The 17,634-nt window shown below is 43.1% G+C and overlaps 1 protein-coding gene across 4 annotated transcripts in view; it reads left to right on the forward strand.

Annotated features, from left to right (window-relative positions):
• ptprub (protein tyrosine phosphatase receptor type Ub) overlaps positions 1–17,634 on the forward strand; it is a 170,560-nt gene that overhangs the window by 116,593 nt on the left and 36,333 nt on the right. For all 4 annotated transcript variants that reach the window (XM_084357049.1, XM_084357050.1, XM_084357051.1 and 1 more), the window contains exons 8-13: positions 1,168–1,485; positions 3,371–3,480; positions 6,356–6,557; positions 8,639–8,741; positions 8,830–9,103; positions 14,435–14,471. In XM_084357049.1, the coding sequence (XP_084213175.1) occupies positions 1,168–1,485; positions 3,371–3,480; positions 6,356–6,557; positions 8,639–8,741; positions 8,830–9,103; positions 14,435–14,471 (1,044 nt within the window). The remainder of the gene's footprint in view (positions 1–1,167; positions 1,486–3,370; positions 3,481–6,355; positions 6,558–8,638; positions 8,742–8,829; positions 9,104–14,434; positions 14,472–17,634) is intronic.

The following is a 17,634-nucleotide window of genomic DNA, read 5'->3' on the forward strand; positions in this document are numbered from 1 at the left end:
TGTGTGTGTGTCTGTGTGTTAGAGTGTTCTTGTACAACCACAGAGCACCTTTCAAACCAATTTTCTAAGATAATTCTTGTTTTAGTGCGTTAGTCCCTGCTCAGTGATGCATTAGCCGCCTTATTTAAGTTCCCTACACTAATCTGTGCTGCAGTGAGAATCCCACTGAGTGTACGAGTCAGCCAAGGAATGAAGACCTTGGCCAGTAACCTCAAACTCCACTGATCTCTCCCTGTACCCCATATCTCTGCTGTCACTTTCTGCTTCCCTGGCCCATTACTCAACATGCCCTATTAAAGGAATATAGAAATACATTACATTATGTTGCATATTGCTTGATAAAAAGGCATTGATTGTGTTAATAATGGCCACAGTTAAATGCCTCCATTGATACTGAGGATGTCCTTGGTTTAGTTCATCCTCTCTTCAGATTCGGAGGTCCTCCTGAACACTGGCTCGTCTGTGCCTCTGCGTATAGAGGCTCTCTGTATCTCTCAGCTCGCCATTACACTTCAGGAGGATATCAAAGAGGGAGCTGTTGTTCTTTTAGTCTGAGTCAGAGAAAGTCAGGGTTAACCCGGCAGTGACCAGAATTAACGCGGTGCCTTCTAAAAATATGCGGCAGGCCGTCGCGATGACCCAGCAGTAAGAGAGACCAGCGGAAGTGAATGCCCTTGCGTCGCACGGGTATTTTAGTGTGGATTAAAACCTCAGGGAGAAGAAGTACAACTACTGGATAGTCAATTTGCTCTGCCACGCGGAGGCGGGGAGTGGTGGGACTGCGACAGCAACCCGCAGCCTGTCCGATTAATTAGCGCAATTGGCATGAGCTCCTGCTCTGCCGTGGGGGATGTGGGTGTGTTATGCTGGCAGCTAAACGCTGACCTCCTCCATGTTTTGGCGGGGCAATATGGCGTCGTGTAGGAGGGGAGCAAGCGAAAAACTGCCAGGGTCGTCCTGGGACGTGAGTGACACTGTCATTTTCTGAGTGCTCTGTCTGAAATCAGATAATTCACAATAAAACAAAGTTATCTGTGTTTTCATTTTCTAAAATTCAGTATTGTACCTTCAGGACTTTTATAATACGATTGCTTGTTTTTGTCAATGCATCTCTGCTTTCTTTATTACTCAATTTTCTTCTCCATCTTCAATCTTCCTCCCTCCCAGAGCCAATGCGTCCACTGCGGGGCCTCGTGGCCACAGATATCCAGTCCAGGCAGTTGTCCCTGCAGTGGGAGAACTTGGCGTTCAACCTGACACGCTGCCACACCTACTCAGTGTCCCTGTGCTACCGCTACACCACGGCGGGAGGCGGCGGGGGCCACAACACCACCGTGCGCGAGTGCCTGGCAGTGGAACACAATGCCTCACGCTTCACGCTGCGTGATCTGCCACCCTACCACGGCATCCATGTCCGTCTGTCACTGGCCAACCCAGAGGGGAAGAAAGAGGGCAGAGAGGTCACCTTCCAGACCGAGGAGGACAGTAAGTCTCGGGAGGAAGTCACAGAACAGAGAAACTAAAGCGTGTCATTGCAAAATAGCATTTTCAGATGAATTTCCGCCAGAATATTCATACACACTCTACACTTCAGTTTATAGGTTAATTAGGTACACGCAGCTAAACTAATGTAGTCTAACATAAATCAATTCTCTAAGAGAAGTCGATCTGATATTACATGTTTAGACCTTTTTAATGGTTCTTGGATACCAGGGAGTGTGTTGCTTGTGAGCGACATGCACAGCTCACCACCAATCACAATCAGTCTTCATCAATTTATCAAACAAATGCTTTTATCATGCAGCCCTAAGTGGATTCAACATCCCTCTAAAACAGCTTCATCAAACACTGAACTTTATAACCGTCATGAAGAGAGAAGTTATTGCAGGGTTGTTGTGTTGGGCTGCATTAATGCTAGCAAGGTGTACCCAGTCAACTGGTACCTGAATTTTGTAAAATGCCCTTTTGTGTCACAGGAGCAGTTACTGTACACCTAATTATCTAAATGATGTAGTATTTTATAACGTATGGTGTCTACTAGCTTTATGGGCATTTTACTTTCTTGACTTTTTATTCAGAGGGACCCGAGGTTATCACGTCATTTTTTAAATTACTTTAAATAGCTACTTTGGAGGAGAGTGACCTCTAAAATGCACCAGACTCCCTCAAATCATTTAGCTGCTCTCATTGTAAATGTCAGAAAGGAGACTACCCAGAGCTGAGACAGCCCACAACCACAACTCCACTGTCATGTTTAACTTTTGCTCCGATGGTTGTTTTTGAGGTTTTTAGGTGTTTTTCCAACATAAAGCGAGCGCAGCACATGTGGCTTGAACACACAAATCCATAAATCAATCAATTTTGGTTCAAATATGCTGAATTCCCTTAGTATTTCAAAACGTTAACACTTCTAACAGTCCCACTAGTCTGTCTCCCTCTGACACATTTATGCAGAGAGGGTGACCATCTGACCGAGGCTGAATCAGCATTACAAAAGATCCTTTTCATTTTAGGATGAAAATAACATAAAAGAGAAAACATTATATCTGAGACTCGGGCAAGCCTGAGATAGGATTTTGTGCTTATTTCTTATCTCCTATTATTCCATTGTGCTGTAGCACATCTTCTGCATGGCGGCTGAGGGGGAAATCAATTCTGCCGTGAAAAAATCAAAACAAACAAGATTTTTCAGAAAGAGATACGCACAGAAAGACAGAAAAAGAACCAGAAAGGGTTTTTTTTCTGAAGTTTTGAAAGATAAATATATGCATACGTATATACATACACTACACATCAATTATAAAAGCTTTTTCCAAAAGCCTTAATAAGCAACTCTGTCCTCCAGACTAACTCAATTCAATAATAATAGTCGACTCAGCTGTTTGGCTCTTGCTTTAGCCTGAGGCCTGAATCTCACATAACAGTCTTTCTCTGTACAGCGCTCACACAGACCGCTGGGACGTAGGCTGCAACCAAATGTCCCAAAATACTGTTAACACAGTCTTATATTGAATGACAGGCCGTTCAGTCCTCTCGCTGCCATTCAGAAACAAGTTTACCAGCAGGGGTCTGACATATACATCAATATATTCTCAATTTTGAATGAAGATTGATATAAAACTATAATATCCTTCTTTATGCTTTCTGTCTCATGTCTGTGTTGTGGTTGCATAATTGATGCAGTTCATAAATTAAATTGTCTTTATCTGATGCTCTGCGCCTGCCGCTCTCTGGCTGTCTGAGTGTCTCATGTGGTGCATTGTTCTGAGCTACTCTGACATTCATTTCTGCCATATTGACAGGAGAGGCTCACTGCGGGATTAGCGCTTCAATTTCCCCGACAAATGTTTGTTCTGACAATTTCTCACAGTTCCCGGAGGCATAGCGCCGGAGTCGCTCACCTTCACCCCGCTGGATGACATGATCTTCCTGAAGTGGGAGGAGCCCGTCGAGCCCAATGGCCTCATTACCCAATATGAGGTGAGTCCCAGACAGACACTTGATAGTGTTGTTAACTTAATTGTGAGCTTATTTTATATGCTCAGAGGAGCAGGACAGATGTTGGATTGCTTCATTGTTCATATAGTCACGCTCGGCTCTCGGCTCACATATGGCCAACAAAAAACTGATTTACACATGTAAATTGTTACAAATTGTTACATAGAGCACCATACAACCTTAAGTTATGCATAGTTAAGGGCATGGGTGCTTTGAGTGACAGTTAGCAGCTAGCTGTCAGCAACCAGCCTTTATTTGGCCTGCCTCAGCTCAACCACGCCCTGACTCTTTGCCAATGTTTGGATTAGCCCCGGGGGTTAGGAGGAGGACAATACCAAGATGGCTAGGGCCGGAGCCACCACACAGAGCTTTTCATGGCTCTTGGGTAATATCATAGAGAATATGTCCATGTTTTAACGGCATATGGGAGAAATACAAAGCCTAGGACACCCGTCTTGCCAAGTTACTTGGCGATTGGACAATCACTGTATAAAACATCTATTTTTCAGTTAGATTAAAAATAAATCTTGAAAATTTATCTGCTGAAGATGAGTGACTGAAAGCTTTGATACAGCTGATAAATAAACCCTGTGCTCAGTCTTTTGGGTTTTCAGCATCTGTATCATGTAAATGATTTTGTCTCTACTCAGACGGCACACACTGTAGCCAGTAAACCCAGTAGCAGTCAGTAGCAATATTCATGGCAGATAATATCAAGCAACACTACGAAATTGTAGCTTTTCCCTGGAATTGAAAATGTGCCTGTTCTTTTGGCATTTTCATGTCGAGGACAAAATACTCTATTTGGTGAGCCATTTTCTTCAAGTGTGACTGCGATTGGCGCAGAACAGATATGTGCTTAATCACCAAACCACTCTCCTTCAATTTATCTTCTGATTCACCAAATCCTCCAGCGCGTGATGTGCCTGTCCTATTTGAATGGAAATAGCAGAGATGCTCTGGTACGCACTCACTGACCTTGTGCACACGGCCTAGCACAGGCTGGTCTTGTGCCATTTTAAATAAAGCCCCGTGTCATTATTAGATAACTCACATGCATCTGTTGTGCTGTTGGCCTCACGTTCTGCAGGATAAGGACTTTAGAGTTACTGTAGACCCTCTGTCCGCGGTCTGCCTACCTAGCCTCAAGCCTTCTTTCCTTGGCCTCTCTCGCAATGTCGCCTCAAGGATATTATTAAATAGGATTTGTGGTGTGACACATAAAATGGAGGCTGCACAGGATTTTTTACTCTGTAGTGTGTTGATCTGCCTCAGCTGACGGAGAAAGCTGTAGACAGAGCTGAAGAAATCCTCTTCATTTCTCTCAGATTAAACCATTGACCACTCTGCCTGAGCCCATCGACCGCCACGCCGTCTTGCAAGCCCTCCTCGCTGCTCTGTGCACCGCTGGGCATCTTTTATGTCCGCCTTTGTAGAGGGAACACAGAGGTCTGCCTGTGTCTAGTCACTGGATGGCTCATAATTCTATCTTCACTCAAAGGAAGCACGAGTGGGAATTAAGCTGTTATGATAATCAGCAAAGCATTTAACTTCAGTGTGTGTGTGTTATGTACATACGTATAAACATACATGAAGTACGTAATGTGTTAAGTCCTTCAGTGAAGTGGATCTCTTCCAGCTCTAATGTAGTATATCCTAATATGCTTACCCTTGTCTGATTGCAGTAAGGTCATCTAATTTATTTTCAGAGAGTATAAGTGGAAATTCTCATGAGAGCACCGTGCAGCCAAGGCAAATCTCCTCTTGAGGAAAAACTTTATGAAATACTTCACTTGCTTAAGGACACTTATGCACAGTCACTTTTGAGTGTTAATTGAACTCATAAACACTTAGCGCTATTGATTTAAGCACTTGAATACACTTTTTTACCGTGTGGCGTCTTCACTCCGTGGCCTTTAAATTGCATTACTTAGTGAGAAAAGTCATTAACCACTCCAAATACTTTTTGAAAAACTCCAGGTTGCTCGCATGACTTTGACTTGACAGTGCCAATGCCAATCAAGTCCCTTTCATCTACAGTAAAACTATAAACCCGTCTTGGCAATTAGCACATTGATTGAGAGAGCCAAAATTCATTTCTGAATGAAGTGAATCATATCAATCAAGTGTAAGAATTACCCCTTATGACAGAGCCATTACTCAATTAATCAGCATGAAACTTGAAATGAATTAGGAATTTGTTGGCGGCTACAATCGTGAGGCATAAAATCAGAACTGAGGTGGCTGAGTGGAGCTGCAACTAGCGAGTATTTTCATCGTTGATTATTTTCATGATTAATTGATTCATTGTTTTGTCTCTGGTACGCCCCAAACAGCCCCAAACCCAAAGACTCTTCATTAAAGCTGCAATATGTAAGAACTGACCCCCCCCCCCCCCCCCCCCCCCCGCCTCTAATCGAACAACATATTATCAGAGTAACCACTAACTGATGCTAACTGTAGCTGCCGTTAGCTAGTTAGCTTAGTTAGCTGTGCAGCTAGCAGTCCGGACTGGGAGCTCGGAGTGGTATTGCGAGACAGGATGTACAGGGGCTAGTTGGTTAGCATGCTAGCTTCAGCAGAAATATCTGCAACACAATACATAGACATCTATAACATAATGTCAAAACTGTTATTTCTCCTCTTTTTGTTGATAACTTTTTTTTAATTGTTTTAAACTTAAACTTTAAATGACAAAGAGAAACAGCATACCTCACATTTAAGAAGCTGGAAACAAGTGATTTTTACTCAAAAGATGTCTGAAACCATTAATAGGTCGTCAAAATAGTTCTATTTTCGATGAATCATCTCAGAGTTGCATCCTCAACTTTTTGACTGTCTTGTTATTCGTCAACAGATCAGTTACCAGAGCATTGAGTCGTCTGATCCAGGCATCAACGTCCCAGGGCCTCGAAGAACTGTGTCCAAGCTGAAGAATGAGACTTACCACATGTTCTCCAACCTCCACCCTGGAACCACTTACCTAATCTCCGTTCGAGCCCGAACAGCCAAGGGCTTTGGCCAGACTGCCCTCACTGAAATCACCACTAACATCTCAGGTATAATCACCGCTGACTGACTGACTGGCAGGTAATCCGTGCTTTGCGAGGGAGTGTGAAAGCTACCGTGAAAAATTGTGAAATAGAAATGTAGACAGGCAGCGTCTGCGTGTCGAGGCTGTTCTCTGTGCTGCCGCTGCCTATCACTGATGCAGCATGCAGGTACAACGCCAGACTTCACCCACTGCGTTCTATAATTAGGATCAGGGTTTTTCTCTCTTTTGACCTCGGCATCTTTCTTCTCTCGCAGAGGCAAAACTACTGCTCCCACAGTGTAGGAGCTGTTTCCCGTTGCCTCACCAAACCAGTGACACACTGTCATCTCACGGTCCTCAAGACATAAATTAACTGGTAGAAACTGGAGGAACACCACAGAGGGGACACTGCTGTGTGTGTTGTGTATAAAGAAAGATGCAGTGCATTCTTGAAACCAGAATGTCACCTCGGAGAGCCTCAGAGCTTATTACTGATGATAGAAATCCAGCCTCCGTGTTTCCTATTTCCTTTTAATGATGCATTTGTGCTTGTTAAGGGATGGGATTACACCTCTTAGGAGTGCACAACACAGCCACTCCCACCCTGTCTTGCTCATACATTGACTCACTCCTTCTGCCCCGATCTCTTTACAGAGAGGCCAAGTTTGTTTAATTATAGATTTAGTGCACAATCACTGCTTACTGGCTGTATGTCAGGAGGAACGTTGGCACAAAGCCAGACCACAGATGGAGTCCAAAAGTCTTCGCGGATCATCCTCAACATCCTCCACTGGCCCACGGTGCAGAACTTTCACTTACACTGAGCGTCTCTCAAATCTGCACTGACAGCTAGCAAACACTGAACACCTTCAACAGCTACTACTGTCAGCATCTTCAAGCAATACCCACCGCCGAGAATCCAGCTACACACATTTCCTCATCCGCACGCACACATTCAGACGTGTGCGCCGCCGCTGCTGATACACAATCATCCGTCAAACAGACTCCGTCTGGCAGCAGGCGTCAAACCCTCTTTTAGTTCAACAAACCGCAGCAGACCCTTAATGTCAACAAATGCACAATCAGTTCTCCTTAATGATGTCAGCTCTTTTCTGCTGCGGTAATAGCGAACCGCCTTTTTAATATGATAATCATTGATTCCTCATGAATAGTTTGCTCTCCTTCCCCCTCGCTAATTGACAACTAATATTTAAGAGAAATGTGCCGGCACGTCTCCAGGGAGGAACACGACTCCAGCCAAGTCCTTTCAGATGAAAAACCCATTCAATTTAGCCTCACTCGCATGACTTTTAATTGGACTTGTATCCAAGACAACTAGAAATTCAAACGGTGCACTGAATATAAGGACATGGGATATCAGGTAAATGAGCACTGGTAGTATTTATTTACGCGGGGAAAGGGATGGCTGTTTTAGGTCTGTCAGTTCCAGATACAGTGAAGGGATGAACCAGTTATTACAGTTTTGCATTTTTTGTTTTGTGGATTTGCTCATTTCAGTTTAGTTTTAGTTGTGTGAATGTTAATTTTTTGTTAATTTTTTAACAGTTTAGTTATTAGTTCTTGGTTTTCTTTTTTATAATATCAAGATATTTGTCATTTGTCAGATTTTGGAAGTTGTATGTTGACAAATTTGACCAAATTGTCAAAGACGAAAACTGGAGACATTTCCCTGCAAAATTCTTGTCTTATTTTGAAGGTGCAAGTATGTAAGAATTGACCACATGTCGAACTGAAGCATATAAGTGTAAGTAATCGCTAACTGCTGCTAACTGAAGCTGGCAGTGGCTAGTTAGCTAAGTTAGCTGTGCAGCTAGCTGTCTAGATTGGACGGACCAGGGGAATGTTGGTGTTTACACTACAATACATGTTTACAATACACAGACGTCATCATGTCTTCGCTGTTATTTTTCCACACTGATTTAAAAAAAAAATGAAATCCAGTTTTAGTTTCATTTAACCAAAATAACCTTGAGCTGCACATGTTCATGTTGAAGGAGAAAGAAGCAGAGACTGTTTAAATTAAATTAAGGTGACCTAAGTGAGCGCTGTTTAAGGCATTGTGTGTTTGTTTCTGTCTGTCCTCAGCTCCCACGTTTGATTACGGAGACATGCCGTCCCCCCTCAGCGAGACAGAGAGCACAATTACTGTCCTGCTGCGCCCCGCTGTAGGCAGAGGGGCACCTGTCAGGTGAGGAGATCATCTCAACTCTATATGAATACATCTTTTTTAATGCAAAACACGGCTCATTAAAGGTGCACATCCACCTTGTGTCCAGTACATACCAGGTGGTGGTTGAAGAGGAGACAGGAAAGAAAGTGAAGAGGGAGCTGGGGCTGCAGGAGTGTTTCCCACTGCCCATGTCTCATGGTGAGGCGCAGGCCCGAGGCACGCCGCACTACTACACAGCCGAGCTGCCACCGAGCAGCCTTCCTGAGGCCAGTCCCTTCACTGTGGGTGACAACCACACTTACAACGGCTACTGGAACAGCCCTTTGGACCCACGCAAAAGCTACCTTGTCTACTTCCAGGCCATGAGCAACTTCAGAGGGGTGAGTGACTGTAAACCCACCAGTGGTGCAGCAGGTCTGGCAACACTTCATGGACTAGCTCTAGACATAAGTGTCGAGAATAATTCTGAGCCGGTGGTGAGTGGTGTTAATGAGTATCTGTATTTACTAATGCTGCGGTTGACGCTGTGGGACAGTTGGCATTGTCTGAGCTCACAACCCTTGAAAGAGTATTTGTGCTGTGAAAGGGCTTTTTGGATGAAAACATATTGAGCTGGCAGTGTAACTGCTTGGAAATGATGTATGTTTATACCCGAGCGCTTTGATTCTTTGCAAACAAAGCATGTCTGAAACAGGGAATTACTTGCATGCATTACTTACAGCTAGCAAAGCTGTGATTAGCTGGAATTACTCAGAGTCAACAGCGTACTTCACTTCATTTGTCTTGTACTTTCAGAGCCGTTCCTATTCTCTCCTATTCCTTTTTCTTTTTGTCCTGTTACCTCATGTCCCTCATTCACTATTCCTTTCATTATCTGTCTTATCTACTCCTCTCATTCTCTATGTACTTATTCAGCTGAGTTTTTTTCAAAATAGCCAGTGAGTGGAGACCAAGGTAACACAAAACCAGGCTTAAAGCGCTCTCATCCCTGCATTTGTGCCCACATAACAAACCCTCCTGTGAATCTTGGTTGTAGACCTCGTTAGCTTTGAAGCGCCGTGTTATTTCGCACCGTCGTGTTCCCATCCATTTCACTGGGCGCACGAAGCCCTCCAGTCTCCAGTCGTACCCAGAGGACGCCACATTACCTTTCCAAATTCCATTACAGGAAAGGCTGCTACCTGGGTGAGGCAATTACTTAAGGATAATTGGGCACAGGTGCAGATGATCAGAGGTAGAAAGCTGCCGCTTTAATATTCACAGACCGTCGCAATGATGCTGAGAGACGTTGCCGTAGGTAACGTAGCCTTCTGTGATCATCAGCTGAGAACAAATACATACAAGCTGCGAGTCCTGTCGGTGGTTATTTTCTGATCACATCACTGTATTTTTCTTTCTTTGCATTGGGCCTGTGTGTATAATAAAGTCCCATGAACAGAGCTGGGTGGCTCAATCCCCACCAGTAGCATCTCTTTCCAACCCAGTGGAGAAATACACGGAGGGACTGCAGTGTGAGCACTTCACACAACCAGGCTACTAAGCACGGGATTAGAAAGGGGAGGCCTGGCTTTACCGGCGGATGGGATTAGGTTTTGTTTTGCCTGGCAGGGGGCCAGCACCCATGACCCACAATGAGTTGAGCCAAATCACACAGCCAGCACTGTCTCCGGCCTTTTAAACACCGCCGCTGCCGCCTTCGCCTGGAAATACAGTAGTCGCAGTCACTGTCAAAATCTGGGCATCAGTCCTGTGTGGCTGCTGAAACAGTTCCTCTTGAAGGAACAACAGTGTGCTCGGAGGGCAGGAACTTTTAGTGAAAAAAACCCCAAAACAACTGAAATTGCTGACTTATTCTAGTGTCAAAGTTTCAGACATCAGACCTCTGTCGATGTGAAGTCTTTGTTGCTGTGTGTGATGTTTCCTCTGTTTAAGCACAAAGAGTCTTTTCATTAAGTTGTCAGCTAAAAACCTTGTGATATAGCTCAATTCAAGCGGTTCGGCACAGCTGAGAGGCAGCTAATTTCCGGGCATATAACCAGTCAACAGCAGGGCAGAGAAGACATGTCGCAGCAGGACTATGACGACGTGATCTGACAATGAGAGCTCTAGCAGAAAAAGTGCTCATTACGCAAACTACAGTAAGATAAAATGAAAGAGGACAACATCACAGCAATTTCAGCCCTAACAGAGCAACAAATGATAGATTATCATACTCACGCCTTCTTTTTTGCCAGTTAATGATATTATTAACAGTACATAGTTTATTTTTCACTCTGCACAGTGTTTTGACAGCAGTCGGATCCAAGTGTAACTGAGAGAGTCTATTATAACCTCAGAGCAGGTGTCAAGGTTTGGCTGGCGCTGCCTGTATGGACTGGAAGGGTTCAGCGGCTGCTATGTGTGTTTTGTGCATATTATGTGTTTTCCTTTGTGTTTTGTTCTCCTGCTTAATCTCCCTGTGCAATTATGTATTTCGGGCCTTTTACATTTCTGCGCTGCGCTCACTCTGTCACCGAAATGTCGGCCAAAAAACAGAATTTTTGCATTTTAAATTTGATTTTGCACGGAAGCGTGAATGCATTCAGCATATGTATGTGCTGTGGGATGTATTTATAGTAGTTTTTGGATCGTATACAGAGAAGGCGGGAAACATAATTACCTTCTGCACAGTCATTGTGGCAGAAGAACAAAACTGTACCTGCTCTTGAACTAAAAGGGTAGCTGGCATTGAAGCAACTTCCCCCCTCAGAATGAAACATCAGAAAACAGTCACATATTTACTCGGATTAAACAACTGCTGATAAGAGTTTCTGCTTGTAAAGGTGGTGATTAGTTTTTCATGTTCTGCAGTCACTGAAGGTATTTGCACCCTGAACACCTTATTAAAATACAAACTAAATTGTCAGCTTGCTTATTTTATCATTTAATTATACAGCACATTAAATCAGGGTCTGTGTGGTCTGTTGAAGTTTCTGTTTGTCTTGAATGTCTTTGTGGAAGGAAAACATTGCACCTAATCCTCGTCAACAGTGGCAGCAATGGGAATAGTTTGAACAATATGGGACCCCATAATATTTGGCATTTACCCATGCTAATTATCTGCAGAGTGGCTGTCAAGCCTCTCTAATTGTCTTGATTGATTCGTCCAAAGAGGTACTTGAAAGACCGTGGATGCAGACTGCAGCCTTGCAGGCCACAGTATAGTCCTTTATAACATCTACTCATCTTTAAACGTCCACACACACACTATTAAAGCTTCAGTGTGTGCTGGGGGGCCCCATGTCGCGTGTTGGCATTTGTGTTTTGTATTTATAGCTGCCAGCCCCCAGCCCCTCTGGCTAGACTGGCACAGCCAGACGTGTGATGTGTGTCCCTCAATCTGAATCTTGCCAATTAACTCTCCTGCTGATGTGGCTCACAGTGATTCAGATGTGCGTCTTACAGGATGTGCTCCTATCCATCACAGCAGTCTATTTTTTTAATCGTCAACATAAATAGATGTAAATGCACTCTGTCTTAATTTGCCACAGCTTGAAATGATAAAATGTAGAGTGAGATTTCAGCTGCTGTGTCCATTAAGGAGGCCGGTTCAGATGAATCAGCCTTTTTTTTTCATGTGAAATATTTACGATAATTGAGTCAGTCCCTCAAAAGTCACCAGTCAGCGTTTCTAGAGATACGTATAGTAGAAATGAACCAGTGATGCACTTTTGACTAAAGATTATTGATTAAAGGGAATAGATAATGATCGGCCTTCGTGTTAAAGTCTAATGTACTTTAGAGTACCACTAAAAATGAAGTTGTGCAAATAGCAATACTAGCTACCTCTCGACTCGACGTACAGATTTTCAGCCATATTCAGAATGTGTGACGCTAAAATACCACAACACAGTATTGTATTGATTACTTCATTTGTCGTTTATGGTCCTCAGAGGATGAATCCTGCTGACTTTGTTGTGAAATGGCTATTATAGTGGATGGATTACCGCATCATATTGATTACCCAAATGATTACCAATGCTATCATGTTAGTAAGATGGAAAACATGGCATACCTTATACCTGCTAGGCCTATGATACCAAGGTGAACATCGTGTTAATGTGTACTATACATTATAGGCTACCTGCGAAGCATTATGATGTTAGCATTGTCATGGTGAGCATGTTAGCATGCTAACACACTAAAGTAGGATGGTGAATACTTTATATCTGCTACACATGAGGATAATAAGTGAGTGTGTTAGCATGCTAACGTTTGCCTTCAGCTGTGCCCGAGTGAAGCAGAGATGTGACTTGTGGCAAATACCAACATGGTAACACTTTACGCTACAGCACACAGAAGTGTTAGTAGTTACTAAGGAACGAGTAAGAAACGAACCAGGAACAGCCTGATATTTAACGAACTGTTAAGAAGTAGTTCCTGTTTTACTTGATCAATTATTGCCTGTTTTATTTAATAGTTTATACGCTGTTTGAAGCTCATAGTGGTTGTCAATTTCACCGAAAACCTCATAGATGTCACTGATTAGTTGTGTTACTGTTCTGTAATTAATGTAATTTACATCAGAACAAAGATAAGAAGCATTTTGTGACCTTGTTCTCTACATGAACCAAAATTAAATCTTTGAATGCAACAATTCACGACATTTTCAAAAAGCCCTGGTTAACCTGAAAAAAGGCGATATTCAATACATCCATATTTGAAGTGACTGAGACGTTTTGAGAGGCTGGTAAATGTAGTGGCACTGAAGGAGTTAAACATCGTTCACAAACGTTAAACATACAGTCTGTCATTCTGTGAATCTGAGCGGTTGGTTTGTGGGAATGAAATGACAGTTTGTCTGACAGACAACATGTTTGTCCGCGGTCTGTTCTTTCACATCAAACCGTCGGGTTAAGAGCTTGTTAAAGTGTCTGTCAGCTTGAAATGGATTTTCAATTTTAAAGAAAGCAATTTAACTCGGGTTTGAAGAAAGCGCTTTTTGCTCATTTCCGAATGGGCAAATTTGCACAATTGTTCCATAATGCCTGAATTAGCATCTGTAAATCTTAATTTGATAATGCATCTCCTCCAAGAGGTGGCAGGATGGAATTGGATTACAGTCTTGGATCTCATTAGGGCTGTTTGACAAAGGTCCTTTTCATAACACCGAGATGTCATCAGCCCAAATTTGAATAAAATTAATTCCTTTTCATAGCGGTGCACTGGTCTGAAACCCTCCTCTTAATTATGCTCGCTCCCTTTCAACTCTCATCTTTTCTCCTTCAGCAAGAATCTCCTTCTCAAACTCTTCTGCACAGATCTCAGATATGAGATGTTTGTCATCTGGTGTCATCAATAGGACCTCCTAACTGAACCTGCAGTTTATCTCGGTCTATCATAAACTTAATTATGATTTGTTAGAGAAGAGTAGTGCATCCCACATCTGTTTAATAATCAGATATTGAATCAGCAGAGAGGGGAGACAGCCTGTTGTTCCAGATGTGGTCCAGAGTGACCTCATGTGTTCCTCACGTAGGGGAGTAAACATTGTTTTTTAATGTCCATGCAGAGTGTGTTTCTATCTGCTGTGGTCATATTTTCAATGTGATGCATGTTTATGTCTCAGTCCAATATTTCACGTCATCCTTTTTTCTTTTATCGCGCCGCTTTTATGCAAAACTCAAAGCGGCACCCTCCCCTCTGATGTCTGTGTTTTCGTTCTCTTGCAGGAATCCAGAATAAACTGCATCCGCATCGCTCGCAAAGGTAATTCAACATAAATACTTCTCCTCCCACAAACACTGTGACCTTGAATGGATTTTTCCTGCCTCGCATCTGAGTGCTATGCAAAAGATTGTCTGCTCTCAAATTGTTTTTAAGATGAGAAATTAAGAGCGTGATTGTGACATCGTGCTTAGTTTAGTCTGAGTTATTCACCTTTCTCTCAAGCACAAAGGTGGGGATCTGGACAAATGTTGTCTGACAGTCCTGGTTGTTTTGCAGTGGGCCTCTGAGAAAAGGGCAACACGCAGGGAGGGATTAGAGGTCAGGCTTTCATCCTGTTTGTTTGGGGGCAGGCGCTGGGACACACTATATCAAAGGCAGTCTCTTTGTTCTGATCAGCAGCCCACTAGATGGCTGCATCTGAGAGCTTTGACCTCAGCGCAGTCCAGAAGGGTCCTCCAGATCAAAACTTCCAGATGGAGCTACCTTGGCCTATCAGTATGAGAAAGCCCTGCTCCCTCCTCCTCCTCCTCCTCCTGCTCCTCCTCTGCACCTCATCTTTTGGATTCAAAGAGACATGAAAAGGGCAGGGAAATTGACTCTAAGTCCTGATGGCAGGAGAGCCCCTCTGCCGTAGTACACTGTCAGATCATGGTGAATAAAAGTCATGTATTTATAGTTATCATAGCACCGCAACAGTAAGCAGAGCCTTGCAAGTAAATTGTCTTGGCGGGGTGTCTCTTTTTTCTTTTAGTGAAGGCCTCTTTTTGTGAGAGAAAAACGAAAGGAGATGAGATTCTCCTGAAGCAGAAAGCTGAAAGCCAAGGCTGAGTGTTTCACTCCATCTGCCCCGCGCAGACACCTGGTTGGGCATTGATTAATTATGCTTTCACACAGCAGTGTGCTCACTTCTGTACTTTGACACCGAGCAACGAGAGACAGAAAGAAAGAAACGCACAATGGATCTCCAATAGTCAAACAAATTTAATTTAAAAAAAGTAAATAAGCAAGAAAGAAAGAGTCAAAGGGGAGAAAAATACACAATGGAAAGTAATGATTTGAGAACTCGCCAGCATTACATCATCCACATGCAGGATGATGTAACATAAAAAAATCCTGAAAGGCGAACTGATAGGGAAAAAAATTCTCTGGGTGATTTCCAATTTCAAGGTGCGACAGGTCAGAGGGGTTTTTTTGTCGCTGTTTGTGATCTCCGTGATCCCTCTACCATTAACACAGCCTCTGCATCATCGCATCCTAAGCCGTTATTATCAGGCAGCCCATCACAAGCAAAGTGGAGGCAAATGATTCTGGCTCGGATAACAAAGCTGGAGATTACATTTCAACTTCCAGGTGACAGTTTAATTAAGGATCCTCTGGCAGGCTCGACACAACAATAGACTTCCATTTCTCCTCTAAGTGCCAATTTCCACCATTGGGCAGCTGGCAGGTGCATGGAGTCATGTGGAAATCTATTTCATGCTCGTGTTTGGCTTAATAGAAATTTTGAGGCTAAATGTGGCAAACCTCCTTATCTGTCCAAAATGTCAGAAAAGTGAAATTGATTTTTCACCCCCTCATCTGCATTTTCAGCCAGTGTAAAGTACCCGCTGTATTTTATGTCTACATGTAATTTCAAATGAGCTCACAGCAGAAAATAAACAGCTCGCGCTGAAGGCTGCGGCTGTTTCTGCATGAAGCACCTGAGATGGGCTGATATCTTTGTTATTTTCAGTTACAGTAGCTCACAGACATCTTTGTCTCACAGACACATGGCAGTGTGTGTATGTGTGCGAGTAGAAACCACACACAAAAAAACAATCTTTGATTCAGCCTGACTAAACATTCGCCTACAACTACTGCAAAGTAAAGTATGCCTGTCAAATAAAGTGTCTATACGCTGAACAACGCACCCAGAAATGTCACAGTTTGAACGGTTTGTTGCATAAAGGGAGCATTTCAAAAAGCCATATTCTGAGCAGAACAGCTTCTTTCCAATATCAAACCAATGCCTCAAGTTTCTCTATTCAGATACGCCAGACTCCTCCATCATTGATTAAAAGATCCTGCCAAATAATGCAATCATATTGCCCCACTTTCATTTCTATCTGGGCTGCGGGTTCTAAAGCACCCAAAAAGTGCCCACGGCTGCAGAGAGTTGGGCTCAAACATGGCTCTGTTTTCATTTTCCCTGCCCCAGATCTGATTCTTCCCCAGCAGGCTGCAAGATAGAGCTCTATCCCCGGGCCTGCTCTGACTTTCTGCCGCTCTCCAGATAGGTTGCGCCATTCCAATAGGCTCAGAAGGGCTAGTTTCAGGACTGTCAGGGCCTGGAGGACACGCTGACACACACGAGAAAAACTAGATCAGTGGGCCCCCAGAACAAGACAAAGGAAGGCCCGCTGCTCAGCTCCATTTACATAAGTATGAAGCTTTATGCCAGAGAAATGAATAACCTGCTATTATGATAACGACCTTTCCAGTGGCTCACAGACACCAGGGCACCTTGAGATTATACTGTGGGGCTGTGTGTATGACTTGTGACTGGAAAGAAAATATTTAATTCAGCGTTGAATAGAAATGCACCTCAAAGGTTTAGCGCATGAACTGGAGCATACAAATGTGCAACTGCAATGTCACGAGGTGTCAGTTTATTGTTGCAATGATTAACAATGTATTGAAGAACGAGTGTCATGTCTTTCACTGGCATATCTGCAACACTCATATATATACAATATATCCTTAAAGGGGCACTATGTAGTCAGAGGAGAAGTTCAAACTCAGAAATATTCATTTTTTCCATAACTGGATAAACAAGCTGTTTTCAGAGCAAAATAAGGCCCCAGAACACTGTTTGAAGCTGGAAAGGTGGCAGGGTCCGCCAATCATTACAAAAAGTAGAACAGTATAATATTGTGTTGTCCTTTAAGGTCAGTTTATTTATTCAGTTTTAAAAAAATCGGTCATTGAAGATCTTTTTCTTCTGATTAAAATTTCTTTCGCCTTTAATTTAACGAGGTAAAAGCCTCATTGAGATTAAGATCTCTTCATCAAGAGTGACCTCGCCAAGAGGGCAGCATAAACATCGTTACAACAGTAAACAGTATACAGACACACACATTCAACTGCTACACACTACAAATGAGTGAAACACGATATTCAACTATAAGTGCAAAATAAGATCAAGAAAAATGCATAAAACCTG

This window comes from Pagrus pagrus (assembly GCF_965226575.1).
Source record: "Pagrus pagrus genome assembly, chromosome: 7".
NCBI classification, from domain to species: domain Eukaryota; kingdom Metazoa; phylum Chordata; class Actinopteri; order Spariformes; family Sparidae; genus Pagrus; species Pagrus pagrus.